Here is a 16,172-nt window from a genome sequence, read left to right on the forward strand (position 1 = left end):
ACAATATACAGTCCCACAGTTCCATTCTTAGATATGAACTTGTTTTTTCTGCCTCCTATGGATATAGTAGAAGAGGTTATTCTTTATCATCAACAATGCAACAGAACCAGGTATATAAGCAGAGGCCTTACAGGATCAGCTAACACAGAACACATGGTTTTCTCTGGGTAAATCCTTTATCATTTCTTCAACTTGTCATTGATCTAGAGATCACACACACACACACTGTATCTGTTTGTATGTATATATGAAAAGTTGTATGAATTCTGGTAATGAAATAATTATAATAAAGCCACAATTATAATACTCCAAAGATAGATGTTTATTGAGTTGCTGAAAAATACAAGTATTCCAGTTAAGTTTGTCACATTTAAATGTTAACTAATAAAAAACCTACAGAGGTTCCACATACAGTCTAGTTGTTCCACTTCCCCACTATAATGAAAACTATGTTAAGATGATACAAAGTCAAACCTTTAACAATCACCTGTGAATTTCAGAAAAATTAACATGTTCTAATTCTTCTTATATTGCCTTTACTAGTAGCTATGAGCTATTGTGCTGAGTTATGCATCATTCAGTTCTGAAGGCAATGTGTTATAGCTGTGAAAACTAGATATTCATATTATAATCTACTCTTTGGCTATATAATCAGAATATTATTAGCATGAGATTTCCATTATTAGAGGCCTAACTAATTAAAACCACAAATAATTACATACACATTTTGCAAATAGGTTTAATCTGCTAAAGTCATTGCAACATTAAACTTCAAACTTTTTAAAAAATATTCTTGGAAGGGTTCTAACAGACATTTGAGTGATATTTGGAGCCACTCAGAGGAACTGATTAATGTGTCTGAACACAGAACCAGAAACAAGAGAATTCTGTGAAACAATGGACGACGTGGGGGGGGGGGGTGTTGTTTTTCTTTTTTTTTTAAATTCTCAGTTTCCACAAACTAAGAATCAGAACAGTGATGCTAGCCTGGGGCACTGTAGTTATATCCACCACTGGTGTAGATATGTCTTAATCAGAGAGGAAAGTTAAAAGGCTACCGTCATAACAATGAATCTTAACCAATGCAAACCAGCAGCTGAAGACAACAAGATGTACAACTGGTCTAGAAGCAGGACACTGAGGAGAGACTGTAAAAGCAGATACAGCAGGAGAACATACGTTGCAGGTATCTGACAGACTATGGAGGGAGATACAGATTTCAAGCCTGAACAGAAAACAAAAAAGTTCTATTTCGCAGTAGTTCACCATCTTTGATTTAGGAAATAGAAGCTGAAAAAGCTCAGTGTGACATCTGAAAAGGTTACTGCAGTCAGCAAGACCCATATGGACCTAAGAACTACTCATGAAGAATCACTGGGTGGAGGAAGCACTGCAATAAAGATCTATAAAATGTATTCAGCACCATGAGTTCCCAAATCCTGTTGGAATCAATGCAGCCTGCCAGCAGCACACACCTTTACCAAGGCAGGTGTAGTAAGCTATGTTTTGTTTATAGCTCTACCACTTACAAAACTTCTAACACCTCATGACTCCATGAAAAGAGTCCATGCCTGAGCCATATTATCCACAGCTGGTACATACTCATGGCACCCTGATCAAATGTACCAAGCTCAAATAAAAAAATTATACTGCAAAGCTTCATGAATTTTACATTTCTCTCAATACATCTCATATAGAAATCGCAGATTTTTTTTTTGCTTACAACACTTCCTTATTCAACAGTGCCCCTCCCTATGAAGATGACCAAAGCCAGACAGGGATCTGATGGTTCATGGAGTCCAGCCTGGAACAGAGACCCCTGCACATGGTACCATTTCCTTTGTAGACCTGAAAAGCCTTTTCATAATAGGGAAGTTTTCTTTGTAGCTGGCAACTGAACAACAGACTCACAGAACGTTTCAACCACAAACCCCTCATCAATAACTGCAAAAAAAGTTCCAACTGTTTAGATGCCTTTGTTGAGGGATGGTGTTCGCTTTCTTTGTAGTGCTGTTCCTCAATTTCTGCTTTATAGTCCCAAATTCTGCTTCATCAGGAAACAAAGAACAGCTGGGTGCATGCAGGTGCAGAATGAAAAGTCTCACAGGGAAAAACATCTCTCAAAAGAGAATTTTTAGTTTCAATATTCAGGTCTAATAATAAAATTATCCAGATCTTTAAATAAACAGAAAGACATTAAGGTAAAATCAATTTCCTTGGATAGAATTCTATTTTAACCTACATTTGAATAACCTAACTTAACTACAGCTCCAAACACCGGCAGTTCTGTTTCCCTAATGCTGGATCTAGCAATTAATGACTGCAAACCACACACAAGGTTACCTGTGCTATTGCCAGATCCAATCCAGGGAACAGAAGGGAAGCAGATCACCTCCGTCAGTAGGAGTTTCCGTACTGGATTAAGCTTATTATTAGCAAGATTCAAAAAACTATGTTGTTCCAGATACATATGCTCTAAGACACTGGGTGGTTTTCACGTTGTGTAAGACAGGAAAGTGTGTAAATATATAAAGACCTTGCTACAAGTAAAGGCATCTTTATCTTCATGTGTTCTCACCACTTACATCCCTGTTGGTCAAAACCAAATTCCTAACATGCTTCATATGTAAAAGTGTAACGTATTTCCCTGGAATAAGAGTTAACATTTCTTTTGTTTGTCACTATAAAAGAACATATTTCCTGATATGTCATGAGGCAGGTCACTTATCTATCAAAACTGCAACAAAAACATTTGAAAGAACATACAACAAATTCTTATTACTTACAACAAATATATAAAAACCGAAGTGAAATCAAATTGAATAACTTGACTGCATGAAAGGTATGAAACAGTTTGTATTTTATACACAGAGTATGTACACTGGTTTTAGAAATGTGGGGTTTATCCATGCAAATTTAATACAAAAAACTATTTACAAAAAAATAACAGTAGGAACATTTTTCAAAAGAAACATATCTGTTGGAAGCTCCAGCAATAATGGAAGTCCTGAAAAAAGACTTAGTATGTACAAGTAGACAATCTCCAGAAGTGTGGAAGATGCACTTTACAAGAATATGAAATGCAGAATGAATTAAAATGCACTATCAAAGATGTTGCAAATATATACACAATTTAAGCATCTATTTTTAAATGATCACTCTCCAACTGTGCCTCAGAACTACTTCTGTCATGTCCTGCACACATTTACATATTGATCATTTGGTTACATTGCATTTTCTGAGTTTTATAATCACGAGTTACGAAATAAAATAACTGAATACCAACGGAATGATAATCGTAAAGCAATCACATTTTCCTTGTTCTACACATTACATAATAGTAAAAACTATTCACATTATTCCCAACATAATCCACCAAACAACCCTTTTGCAATGCCTGCATATGCCCCTCATGGGAATCAAAGCCTTGCATCACCTGCTGCTGCAACAGACACGAACAGTTGCAGCTAAGAATTCCCACAGTTGCAGCCATGCTTAATGTAACACATCAATTCAGGAAACACAACCGTATTAACATTTGCATGTGAAGAGCACAATCTTGCACATGCTCCAGAAAGCGTACTAATACTGAACAATGGGAGTTCCCATGCCAGGAATGGCATGACCAAATCCTAAACAAATATAGCAGTTCTGGAAATGTTTCACTGGTTCACTCATATTTAAAAATGAAACAAAAAGGTATCCTTGTGATTATTTCCAAATATTCTGTTTTACAACCTGCCTTCATAAAACTTTTGTGGAAAAAAAAAGGTTACATTTGCCATATTTCATTTAAAGAAGTGAGGAAATCCTCATAGTGCCAAGAATTCATTTTAAATCACTAACTTTATGTTGTAGCTCAGTTAGAAAACTACTGAGGGACATTCTGGTCTCACTGAAGTCATAGAATCAGAGAATCATTTAGGTTGGAAAAGACCTTTAAGATAGAGTCCAACCATAAACCTAACACTGCCAAAAGGGAAGGTTTCCCAAAACAATTAAATTTGCTGTCAGTTTGAGCTATTATTCTCCTTTAATATTTGCTAAGATACTAAAGGAGTCCTGCAAAGACTTTTTGGTTTTGTTTAAAATTTAGATTCTAAATGTATATGGGAAAACTATATTAAAAATTCTTCTTTGAAAATGCAGTCAGCTATAAAACATTTGAACTAAAAATGACTGATTATGTCATTTTTATAACAACTTTTATTCTTTCCATAGAAATTAATCAGGTAGCTTATAGCAATTTTGCCTCCCTTTGCCTCCCATGTTAAAAAAAGTAAAAAAAAAAGATCAAAAACAATGAGGGAACAAATACTGCATATAACCATAACTTTAAAATAATGCTGTCAGAATTGTACTATGTGAAATACTTAAAGACAAATAAAGCAAAGTGGCATTTTATTATATAAGAAACACAGGAACCAGAACTGTTCCTGTGCAGTGGCAAGTTTAAACTAAAATTCAGTTAATCACATATGTTCTCTATTTTAACAGTCAAGACCAGCAGAAATTTTCTTCACAGGAAGAGAATAATTTTTTACCTTCATAGTTATTTTACCAAAGTGATCTGTGCCATAAAATTCTTGATTAAAAAATACAGTTTGCCTTTCATTCCATTTGTAAGTGAATTACGTATATCCCACAGTGTGTTGCATATGGAACAAGAAACAGTATTACTGTTCTGATTCACTCACATGAGAGGACAAGTGACACACTAACCTGTTAAGAGCCATGGTGCAATTTCCAATCAGTGAAGTTCTGTAGTTCCTAGAGCAAGCTTGCTCTGTCTCACTACGTCATTCTTTGCGGGTAGAAGTTAAATACTGGCAAACATCTACTTATCTATTACTCTCAAGTAAAGTTACTGCTTTCCTTCGTGTTTTATCCAGACTGCAAACACGTATTTAAAAGAACTCTGCAGCCTATGCAGGAGGAGGCAGCAGTATGAAGTAAGGAGGTGCTTCCTTCAGAAGTTGCAGTCTCATCACTACAAAGCCAGAGGGTAGTGCAAATGGCACCAACTAGGTACCCTACCCAGGGCTTGGAATGGGCAATGTTTTCTGCATTCTGCAGCACTGGGATAGAGCTATCCAAAACATACAGTCTTTGGGAAAACAAACATGCCAAATTTCTTGTTGTTGTAACCTCTGCGGAAAGCTCCATGTACTTAAGGATCTGCCTCCCTTGCCATGAAGCAGCTACAAAACCTTTCTTTCTCTACTAAAACTAAAAGCTTTTCATTGTGAAGTGATTCAGTGTGAGATCAACTCAGAGCACTCTCTCCTTGGAAAACTACACTTTGCCTTTCCCATTCCTGGTCTTAATGATTTTTTTTAAAATTCCAAAGAGTCACCTACAAACAGGAAATATTTCACCAGTTTTTTTGTGTGTTGGGGTGGTGTTATGTTTATTTGCTTTTGTTTTTGAAGTAGAGGTCACTTTAATATGATGTACCTCTTGAAAGAAACACATACGTTAGCCTGATTTAGAGATGAAAAAGAGAAATTTGATTTACCAATACAAAATCATCTCCTATTTGCAGCAAATTGCTAAAACCTTCCACAAGTTGCTTTCGGTTGAACTCAGTTGAATTATTAATGTGCTTTATTTCTGCATTGGTACACAGACCAATTCCGAGACAAACAGGCAGACCGCAGCTGTATTAGATACAACTACCTTTCACACAAGCATTTAAGAAATCAGCAGAAAAGAAATGTCAGACCTTTTTCCTTCTCTTCAATACTGAGAAGAGACATGGAAATTCAATTTTAGTGAAAACAGATGCCTTTTCACTTTTTGTTTTAATTTGGCTACAGATTTATGTCAAAATCTGAGAAGACTGCTGGTAAACGGTAAGATATTTGAAATAAAGTTTTTAGTGCAGTAAATAACTGATGGTAGTCCTCACCTGCAATTTTACTGAGGTAACATACCTTCCCATAATATGAAAGCTGTGCTTCAAAGTAATTTTTCCTACCATCTTAATATTGTATATGGCATATCAGAAAATTTGTATTAAATAAATGAATCAGTGTAATATTTTAAAGCTTCCTTTGACTTACCAGAGGTCACTATTCTTAGTCAAGAATGTGACACTAAAGCTTTGCTAGTGTCAAACAAATTTAAGCCATGTTTGCTATGGGCTCCAACTTGGGTGTTCCATAAACCAAAAAGGTGAAATCCTTACTGAAGTTAAGAGCAAAACTTGCATTGACTTCGGTGAAGCTAGCGTTTTACCCAGAGATTCTTATTATTTGTCATAGTTATTTATTGTTTCAAATGTATTCCTCTGTACTTTATGATAATTTTAGTTCTTATATTTTGGAAGGCCTCCAGATACATGGGTATAGATGGTTTACTGCATCCTCAGCAGTGCCCCAGCTAGCACACTGGATTAGCATTATTATATAATAGATGAAAAGCATTTCTGAGATACTGTGGGGGAAGTCACCACACTTTACAACTATTCTAATGCCACTGCTTTAAGATCTCACAATATCTGGGGCTTTATTGCTTAAATGAAAGATCATTCATGTGCGACATCCAATGACATAAAAATAGAAAAAACACACAAGGCCAGAAGCCCTGTCAGTATGTTGATTCACTCAGTAATTTATGGTTCACACCACATTATTGTAGTAACTTTGTATAGCATTCACAATAACAAAAGCACCCTAGTTAACTCTTAAATTTATTAGGAAAACTTAATGCAGTTTCCTAAAGCTTTTAATGGTGACTTCTCTTCACATCCAAAGTAAAAACTGAGCAACTACTATAGGAATTGGGCAGGCCTCCGCTTTTAACCATCCTATCAGCTGTACCAAGTATTAAGTAATGACATTGCATCCTAAAAATAGGAAAGGATCTCTCAAACACACTAAATGTTGGGAGCAGGGATTCTGGAATCTCAGAAGTCACCAGTGTCATTGGAGCATTTTCTTTAAAAAAAGTAAAGACGAAGGAGGAAAGTGGCATACAGTAACGAACAATGTCAAGTCACTAGATCTGTGAACAAACAAAAATAAGTAAGAAGATTCTGGGAATCAAATGGAAAGGGAGAAAGGGAATAGTAGGCAAAATCTTGTACAGGGAAGACAGCAGCAATTTCCATGGGCTGCTTTAAAATTAGAACTCAAAACTTTTTTAGCATCTTTTTTGCAGTTGCTCCTAAAAAAAAAATCACAATGGGAACAGCCAACTTTAGCAAAGCTTTAGATTATTATTATTTGTAAAAGCAGCTAAAAAGAGATGAGAAAAGATTCATCCAGGCACAGTGGAACTTCTCAGATTGCTCCTAAGGGTACTTGAAGGCCTTAATCTTTGCAATGCTACAAAGGAAGCCCTGGAAGAGTCATTATTATCCTTTCCCATAAGCATGAACATGGCCATAATAATTTCCAATGAATGGCAAAGTAAGACTGTTTCTAGCAAGTTTGTGGGGAAGAAGTCCAGAGTACTTAAAAAAAAAAGTTATTTTAGTAGTTTTCAACTTCAGAGATACAGTTTAAAATGAGTATGTTAATTGCATATCCAGTTTTCAAGTTACTTAGGAAATAAGCTAAGCTTAAAAAAACCTTGTAATCATCTGGCATGCTACATCAAGGGAATTCTTAATGTTTACACTGTGATATAACTTTAAAAATTTAGATATAGTAGGAAAAAAGTTACTTTAAGATCAGAAAACATCTTTAAATATGACAATGAAATAGTAGTGTTGATCAGTTTAAGCCTGATAACTGAAAGTGACAATTTACAGTTAGCAATTCTATGGCTAACATACCAAAATAGAACTTTGTTGTTGTCAATACCTTAGCAAGGAATTGAAAGACCAACTTTTTTTTTTGAACGGTTGTGTTCTTCAAATGTAGCAAACAAGCATTTTGCTCAATGAATTATATTACTTTATCATTTTAGTCTTAGCATGACTTTTCAGATACGGCCTTTAACAAAAAACAGAGACTTAAGTTGTTAAAACGAGTATTATGTGAATGATTTAAAAACCAGAGAGATTTGAAATACCGTACTTCAAAGGTCAAAGCAATCCAGTTTCCTTAAACAAGTATTTATGTAACCTAAGATTTATATCTAGGACTTTGCAAATTAAGTTTTACGCCAGCCTCTCCATGAGCTGTATTTTAAGAAAATATTATAAGAACATTAGTGGTTTTTAACTACTAAACATGAATCAGCTTGTTGCGATGGATTTAAAAATAATTTATCTTTCTTTTTTTTAAAGTCTTGTCATCAGAAAGAGGTTACTTTTCCTCTCAGCTATTGATTTTAAGGACTATAGTAAATGAAGTAAGGAGTAAACTATACCCCTCCCTCATTCTGTTATGAATTATATTACATGGGGTGTTGATCAGTTGGAAAGAACAGAATCAAATCTTGTTACATGCTTGGCAAACATATTCCTCAATCAAAATCAATGTAGCCTGAAACAGAAAATCTGTGACAGTCAGAACTTTTTTTTTTTAATTGAGCTACCTATTCATGAAGAACAAACTAATGCAAACAGATCTATTACTAAAATTATGAAATTATTTGCAACTTGTTTGGACAAGAGAACTCAACTGTGTATGGTTTCAGAATGTTCTCAAAACACCGAGAATTTGTGCAGAAGCAAACAAATGCATAAACTCCTACGTTTCAAAAAACCACCACAGTGGAAATTTTTCTTTCACATTTATCCAGAAAAATCTAATGTCTCAGCACAGTGACATTTGTACAAACTGATTTGTGTGCTATGCCACACTTGTGTAAATTATACAATAAATCCCATAAACACTAAAAAAGATAAACATTGATATTTCCCAACTAATTATGGATAAACCTGTTGTAAAAACGTAACGTGAGATCAGGAGCAATATTACACAAAATCCTGAAAGTCACAGCGTAAACCTGAGATTTTGGCAGTTTTATCAAAATGTCCTAAACTACTCTGTATGCATCACTAGTCCTCATGTCGTACTCACCATGTATATTTGTTTGTCCCAAACAAAGAAAAGTAGACAACTTTTTTTTTGTCCAATAATACATTAAACCAAAAGTGATTAGGTATTATCAAATTAAATATCATAAATAAAAAGTATTTACAGTATTTTCTAATTATTAGACATCAAAATAACCAATTAAATTGTGCAACAAACTTAAAACACCCAACATCAAAAATGTGAAGTATTACTTAAATCTTCACATACTGATTTTACAAAAACCTATTAAAATATTTTAAAATTTCCATTTTATCTATTTTAAACAAAGAAATTTCAAAAATGTTTAAGACTATTAAGAGTTATCAATTACACAGGCACTTCACATGTAAACAATCTACAGTACAACTGAAAAAAATATTTGGCACCAACCTAGAAGACTGGAAAAAACTCAGTAAAATGTGTCCTTTTCCCATTATATACTGTTTTGTGTAATCACCATACACTCAGACTAAATACTGGCAATGTTAGAAGTGTGTAAGTTACAATCAGGAGTGCAAAAAATAAAGAACACAAATATTAAGCTTTCTGAGAGAGTGAAAGTGGATTACAAGTGATCAGTCGCTTGCATTTTTACCATCATACCATGGCTACATTTTTGTCTTACCTTTAAATCAAATGATTGACTTGAAAGAGTAAAGGGGCGGGGTGGGGTGGTGGTAATGTGCTTTATACTTCTAAAATAATTCAAACACCATTTTCAATGTAGGAAAAGAAATCCAGCATTTAACTGTAACACTGAGAGATGTTAAATGGCAGCTTTTAACTTAAATTAACTGGAAAGAGAAACTGATGTTACCACCATCTCTTTGTGCATCCAATTACAAAAAAGAAAAAAAAGAATAATTATGTTCTTTTAACTGTCAGCTGACTCCAAGGTTTTCATGTACAACTCCAAAGTAAGGCTCTCTACAGCATCTGGACAGATATTAGTTTTTGATGGCTTGGATGTTCCCATGTAGGAAGCTGAACTGCCTCAGAGCAATACAGATCAACAGATCGAACGGTAAGTTGTCTAGCTTCGAAGAAGTCACGTCACATGGAGGAAAGCTGAGATACTTTCAGTGTAGGCAATTCAAGCAGAGCTTGAACTGTGAGGCCAACCTTCACCAGACCCCTTTCCTCCAGAATGTGATGAGGCAAGCAAAGTCTCTCCTGCAAAATAAAGCAGTACGTGTATCATGCTTCATTCTTTTTTTTTTTCCCCCAAAGGCAGGTAACAAACACGTTCTCTCTGAAGTCACACATACATCACTAAGACACTTGCATAGAAAATGTCTTCGACCTTAGATTTTGCATGTGGTTCTCTACAGTAACAGAATGTTCAGAAACCAATTATATCTAAGATCTGTTTAAAGTGTTAAACTATGACAACATCAGAAGACACATAAAAGACTGCTAATTTCATAAAGCCAAAGACTCTGTTTCTTTTCATAAGCAGAGCAAGAAAAACAGGCTGATGGGCACTGCTGGCTCAGTGGCTTACTTCCCCCTTCCCTTGTTTTGTAGCCTTATTACCAATTTTTCCCTTGGGAAAACTTAGAAGTGCTGACAAACTGGGTCCCCAGTAATGAGCCATTCCCCAAGAAAGTCATATTTCAGTTTCAAAATTCAGCACAAGCTGAACAATTTTCCCAAGTGCTAGCTGGTGTTACATGTAATTCAGGAGGTAAATCTTAGCATCTCTAACTTCTGAATGGCCTGTGGCTCCACACTAGATAGAAGCTGTGGCAGACCAGTAACATAAGCTTCTAAATCCATGAACTAATTCTCTTGTTCCACTAAAAAGGGTTGAGGGAGTTTTTTTGTCTCTTGTAATATGCAGAAAATTATTTGATCTTTAGTCACTGTCCCTGTCCCCCGTCCCCCTCCAGGGAAGTAAGACGATGAACTTGGGCAACAGAAGCATGAATAATGGGCTGCAACTACGGCCATGCTAAAAAAGATAGCTAATCAGTTAGGCTACATATTTCTGTAATTGCAGGGTTTTTCCCAGGCAGACACTGAAATTCATTCCAAACTGAGTTGCTAAACTCAAGACTTTCAAATATTACAACATCACCCTCTCGCATCAGTTCTTCTGTAAAATAATCATCTAAACAAGGAGGTATTATTTTTACTATAAGGAACTGACTAGAAACCCATAAAGTAGCTTCCTCAAGTTCATGTCACAGGCCAGAAATGGCACTTCTTTTCATATCTTCAAGTTCCCTGGTCAGTACTATCATCACTATTGCTCCCTGAATTAAGCCCCCCAAAACACCCATCTTGCTGACATTTTCTGTTGTTTTTAATAATAAGTCAATAAAGCAGTTAGTATACCTGTGGAACGCCCAATTTTTTACAAGCATCAAGAAAGTTTTCAACATTTCTTCGGCATTTTGCCATACTGAGTTTAGGCTGTAAAGACAGGATGTTAGATCTTCATCATACATTTGTGAAATATTGTACATTTCTGATGCAAATTCAGTTACAATTGCTAAAACACAGAACAAATTCTATGGAGACTCAGTATATGAAAATAGCTCTTAAACTAGACTTCTGAGCCTTGCTTAATGCTTCTTGCAGAAAAATCAAAGTGAGGAATGTAGCCAATTAAAAAGGTAAACAAGATTAATGATGTTTTAGTATTGAAATTCAAAAGCTTGTTTTCACACAAGATGCAACAAAAGTGAGATAAATGACTTACCACTGCTGGCGACGGTACATGAATGCTGGCAACAGAACGTGGCCTTATGTGATTGGCTAAATGGCAAAGAACTACTCCATCCATCAATGCTGCTCCAATGTCATCTGGCAAAATTACTTTTAACCTTGATTCAAGATTCTATTAAGAAGTCCATAAGTAAGTTACTTTCAGCATTAGCTAATTTTCAATTTTAATTCCAGGGTATTTTGAAGTATTCAGTTTAAAGGGGACATTTTAATACTAAAGTGAAGTAAATGGAGTTAACTCACACTTTAGTTAGTACAGATATCCTTTTCTCTTTATCATTAACATTACATTCCCTTTGCCTGTTTTTTTTTGGTTTTTATGAGATAGCTACATACATTGAAAAAGACATGCAGCCAACAACTACCATGATACATAGCTCTCAAAGCCATAAGATGAACTCACTACTCAATAGGAAAGCACAGAATTTAAGGACGCAAATGTCAGGCTGAATACCTCATTAGCTGTTAGTGTGCAGAATTTGTGGGTTGAAATCATACACCATTTTACTAGGAGAAGGAGAAAAAAAAAGAAAGAGGGGAACACAACCACTTCGGGCATGGCCATTTCACTCATGCAGATGACAGTTAAATAGCTGAGGAAAGGGTGGCCAAGAAGTGCCCACAATTGTGTTGCAAAACAGAGAAGGGAAGCAGGGAATGTTTTTTCCCCACACCAGCAACAAGCCTTCACCGCTCAGTAAAGTGCAAAGTAAGTAAAACGGACAAATACAGAAACAGTCTTCATAGAAGTCACACCCCAAATTAGAATTAGTACTGCCCTGGAAAGCAGAGCAGCTACAATTCACAGTTAACTATAACTGTTAAATATCTTGAGAACAGAACTATAGAGAAAACAACTTACTGGAACTCTGAAATGTAGGTCCCATTCAGTATTGTATAACTGGTAGCAACTTTCTATATTCAAAAAGCATTTGGCTATTCAGAAGACTATGACCATCTTCCTTCAAATCTCAGGTCAAATAGCAGCAAACACAAGCAGACATATTGTCTCCCTAGAAAAAACTAAAACCTCAGAAACCTAAAAAAATTTTCATTTTTCATTTCACTTCATTTTTCAGCTAAAAAAAACCCATTTAGTTCCTGGTTGGTATTTTGGTTGGATCAAAGATAGTATCAGTGTAGCCTGTTACATGAAACTCCTTAGGAAGAAATATCACTACAGAGATGCCCTTGTGCAACTGTCATGATTTGCAGGCCTTTATAATAAAGGTCTAAATTGTGGTACAGAGCAACCTAAATGCACTGCACTCATATAGTAAATAATGGTACATACATTACGAAGCTGTCTTATTTGTTCCCTTTCTTCCCTTAAATGCTCCATTTTCCTCCTCATTGTAAATCCAGGGTCCACTGCACCATAGTCCTGACGTGATGCACGGCTGAAAGCTATTAAACATTAATGAAGTTAGTTTTCAGAATTCAGATTTTAAAAATGCAATGACTAAAAACCTGCCACCAAGGATAAAAGTGGGAAAAAAGCTGCAGAACTTTTCAGAACAAATATATTTAAGTATCCTGATGTAAAAGATGCTATGAAATTTATCTTTCAAATAAAATACACAGATCATCTTAAGTGCAAATGGATAACTAGAAAATATGGAGATAGAATCGACTTCAATATTCAAATATCTGTTTAAGCTATACAACTGCATTTGCAATTCTCCAAGCATATTTTGCAGTCTGGATTTGAAAGTATTTTCATTGTGTTTTACTTTTAATCAAGTATAAAGTCTTTATGGAGACTAAAAAAGAGACAGAACTTCCCGATATAACTTACAGTGAAAGACTTTTTTATATATATATATACACACACACTCACACATATGTGCATGTTAGTTGTGCATATGCAGAGACACAGCAATTGCTTATTAAAGAACTAATTGAAAAATATGAAATGTCTCATCTAAAAGTTCAGACATTCACTTTACTATTCTTCACTGTCAGAAAGCCTTCAAGTGACAATTCTATTATTTTATAGAACACTGGCAAATAAAAACACTTCTGTAGCAATATGACTATATCCTTAAGTATTTTACCCCATGCTTTTGAACAACAACAAAAAAAATCAATACTTACACCTTTAGAACTTTCTATATTGTTTCTAATAGTTTGGATTTTAGCAAAAGATCTAACAATCAAAAATAACAGGAAATTTTATAGATAATCTTGAAATCACTGCTCTGAATTTATACATTATGAAAGCATGTAGTTTGTGTGTGTATAGAAAAATATAATTGCACATTACCAACAGTATCTATGGAAGCATCTAAATCCACAAAGATTTTGGCTTGTAACTAAAAAACAAAATGCCATTCACATTCCTAGAACTGAGTGAAAGGGGTGCTGCTGTTTTACAGACACACGCTGGCAGTGAGTGGCTCCTAGGAAGCCTACTACCGCACTGAGAAAAAATGGGCTGAAAAGTCTTAACAAGCCTCCTTCCTCCTATCAAATCTGCACCTTCCTGCAGCCAAGGATGTAGGTAACTCAGAAGCCTCTAAATGATCACAGCCAGGCATGTCCTGGTACATGCAACTAAACTATCTCTGGCACAGAAGTTTCACGGAACTGCTAGTATTAAGGAAGTCAAACTTTGCTACCATAAACACTGAATGAAATTAGACTGAAGAGTTGAGATCATTCTTTCTTTATGAATTTGCATGAAGACTGTTCCCTTAAAAACAGAGAAGAGTGGTTATTAACTGGAAAAACGATTGCACAGTGGCTTTTCCAAACTATGGTTTACACTGTTAACATCCAATGTTCACAGACACTTGCAAACAAAAGAATACTGTAACTGAAAAAAACCCTGTATTATTTCTACCTAGATTTCAGAGTACTGAAAGTCTATTGTTTAGACAATACAGGCTTCTTAAGAGGGTAGGGCAGTCTTGGAAGAGTCAGGGTGCAGCAAAGCACTAAGCCATAAAACTCCTGGCAAAGCTCTGCTCAAAGCATGCTTTCATAGGACAAATTACAAAAATCTGCTTCTCTTGAAACCCTCCTGCCTCATCTGTCAGGTCTCAAGAACAATTGCATGCTGTTTCCCTGTTCTTTGGCAGTGACTAAATATGCACAAATAAATCAGTGGGGAAAAAAATTTTTAAAATTAATTAAAAAAAAAAATCACTGTGCAACTTGGGGAACTTTCAGTTATTCATTTGCCAAAGCAGCTGTCTACGTCTTTCCCAGTACTGTGCTTGTGATAAGTACACTGAGTGGATTGCTGTACTGTAGCATCTCTTCATATTCATTCCAATTCATGCATCTGCTATCCTTATCATCTCTTCCAGCCTGGGAAATAAACATCTGTTCTATCATGCTATGTTACAGAACAGCAGCTTACCTGACCTTGGTTTGAGACCAAACGGACCATGAGTGTTACTATCTGTCCTTTCATAATCCTGTTAAAAGAGGTAAAGTCAATTTTCTTCCATTCCTTAAAAGAATTAACTTTTGTTCCCATCAAGACAGTGTTTAAATTATTCTTGCCTAGGAAAAGTGAGTCCTTCTGCTTAACTGTAACACACTCTTTTGAAGGGGACAGTAGACAATAAATGGAATGAAAGTAACCTCACTACATGCAGATAAAATTATCTTACTGAGGAAGAAAAGCAGCACCAGATTAACTAAAATGTACTCTAAACCATTTCCAACTACTGCAAACCATTCTGTGGACAGAGTTCTAAACAGGCTGTAAGCAAATGCAAATATCCTCCCAACACTTAATATCACAATATTTCTTAGGAAACATTTACTTTCAATTATGAAGATCAGGTTTTTCTCATTTCACCATCTAAAAAGGAAGACGCACTCAGTAATTTGGTATGTACATGAGATATCCTTTTTTCAATTCATTTCACTGTATTTGGGAGATGTTCTCATTCTGCTCCCTCAGGTTCCTTATTGACATGAGGTGGAAATATTAATAATTTTTGGTATGCTTTATTCAGAGCTCAGTAGCGTAGTGCAGCCACAGTGAGACTACATGGACATTGCTTAAAAAGGAGAGCAACCAGTGAATGGTGCCCAGTGAATGAAGCTGCAAGGCTGCACCACAAAGGTGACAGCCAGAATCGATGAAACTCCCTAAGAAGTATCAGTACCCTTGTGTTCCCTGTGATATATAAAATACTAAACCACAAGTTTTATTGAAAATCCTCTGGATGGCTAGTGCACAGAGGACTCCTACAAAATACTGCAAATTTGATTTTTGCTTTATTAGCTTTTTTCATTACAAAAGATAATGGAGACAAAGCAATGCACCTTTCTACACACCAGTCAAAAAGAAGAAAAATCTAGGAGAGATCAAGTAGTTGCAAAGGTAAACCAAGTTGTAATATCTGTCTCTAGTCTCTATATACTTTTGAATTTTTATTATGATGAAATATTTCTAATTGCAGTTTTAAAGGAAACTAACAGCTTTATACCTGCATGGAAAAC

The 16,172-nt window shown here is 35.4% G+C and overlaps 1 protein-coding gene across 4 annotated transcripts in view; it reads right to left on the reverse strand.

The window, feature by feature from the left end:
* Positions 1-298: 298 nt before the first annotated feature.
* Positions 299-16,172, reverse strand: part of LRCH2 (leucine rich repeats and calponin homology domain containing 2) — a 57,522-nt gene continuing 41,648 nt past the window's right edge. For all 4 annotated transcript variants that reach the window (XM_069811360.1, XM_069811363.1, XM_069811359.1 and 1 more), the window contains 5 exons: positions 15,076-15,133; positions 13,003-13,115; positions 11,683-11,820; positions 11,316-11,393; positions 299-10,148 (listed from right to left, as the gene is read on the reverse strand). In XM_069811360.1, the coding sequence (XP_069667461.1) occupies positions 10,029-10,148; positions 11,316-11,393; positions 11,683-11,820; positions 13,003-13,115; positions 15,076-15,133 (507 nt within the window). In that variant the 3' untranslated portion in view covers positions 299-10,028. The remainder of the gene's footprint in view (positions 10,149-11,315; positions 11,394-11,682; positions 11,821-13,002; positions 13,116-15,075; positions 15,134-16,172) is intronic.

Source organism: Haliaeetus albicilla, chromosome 23 (genome assembly GCF_947461875.1).
Source record: "Haliaeetus albicilla chromosome 23, bHalAlb1.1, whole genome shotgun sequence".
NCBI lineage: Eukaryota > Metazoa > Chordata > Aves > Accipitriformes > Accipitridae > Haliaeetus > Haliaeetus albicilla.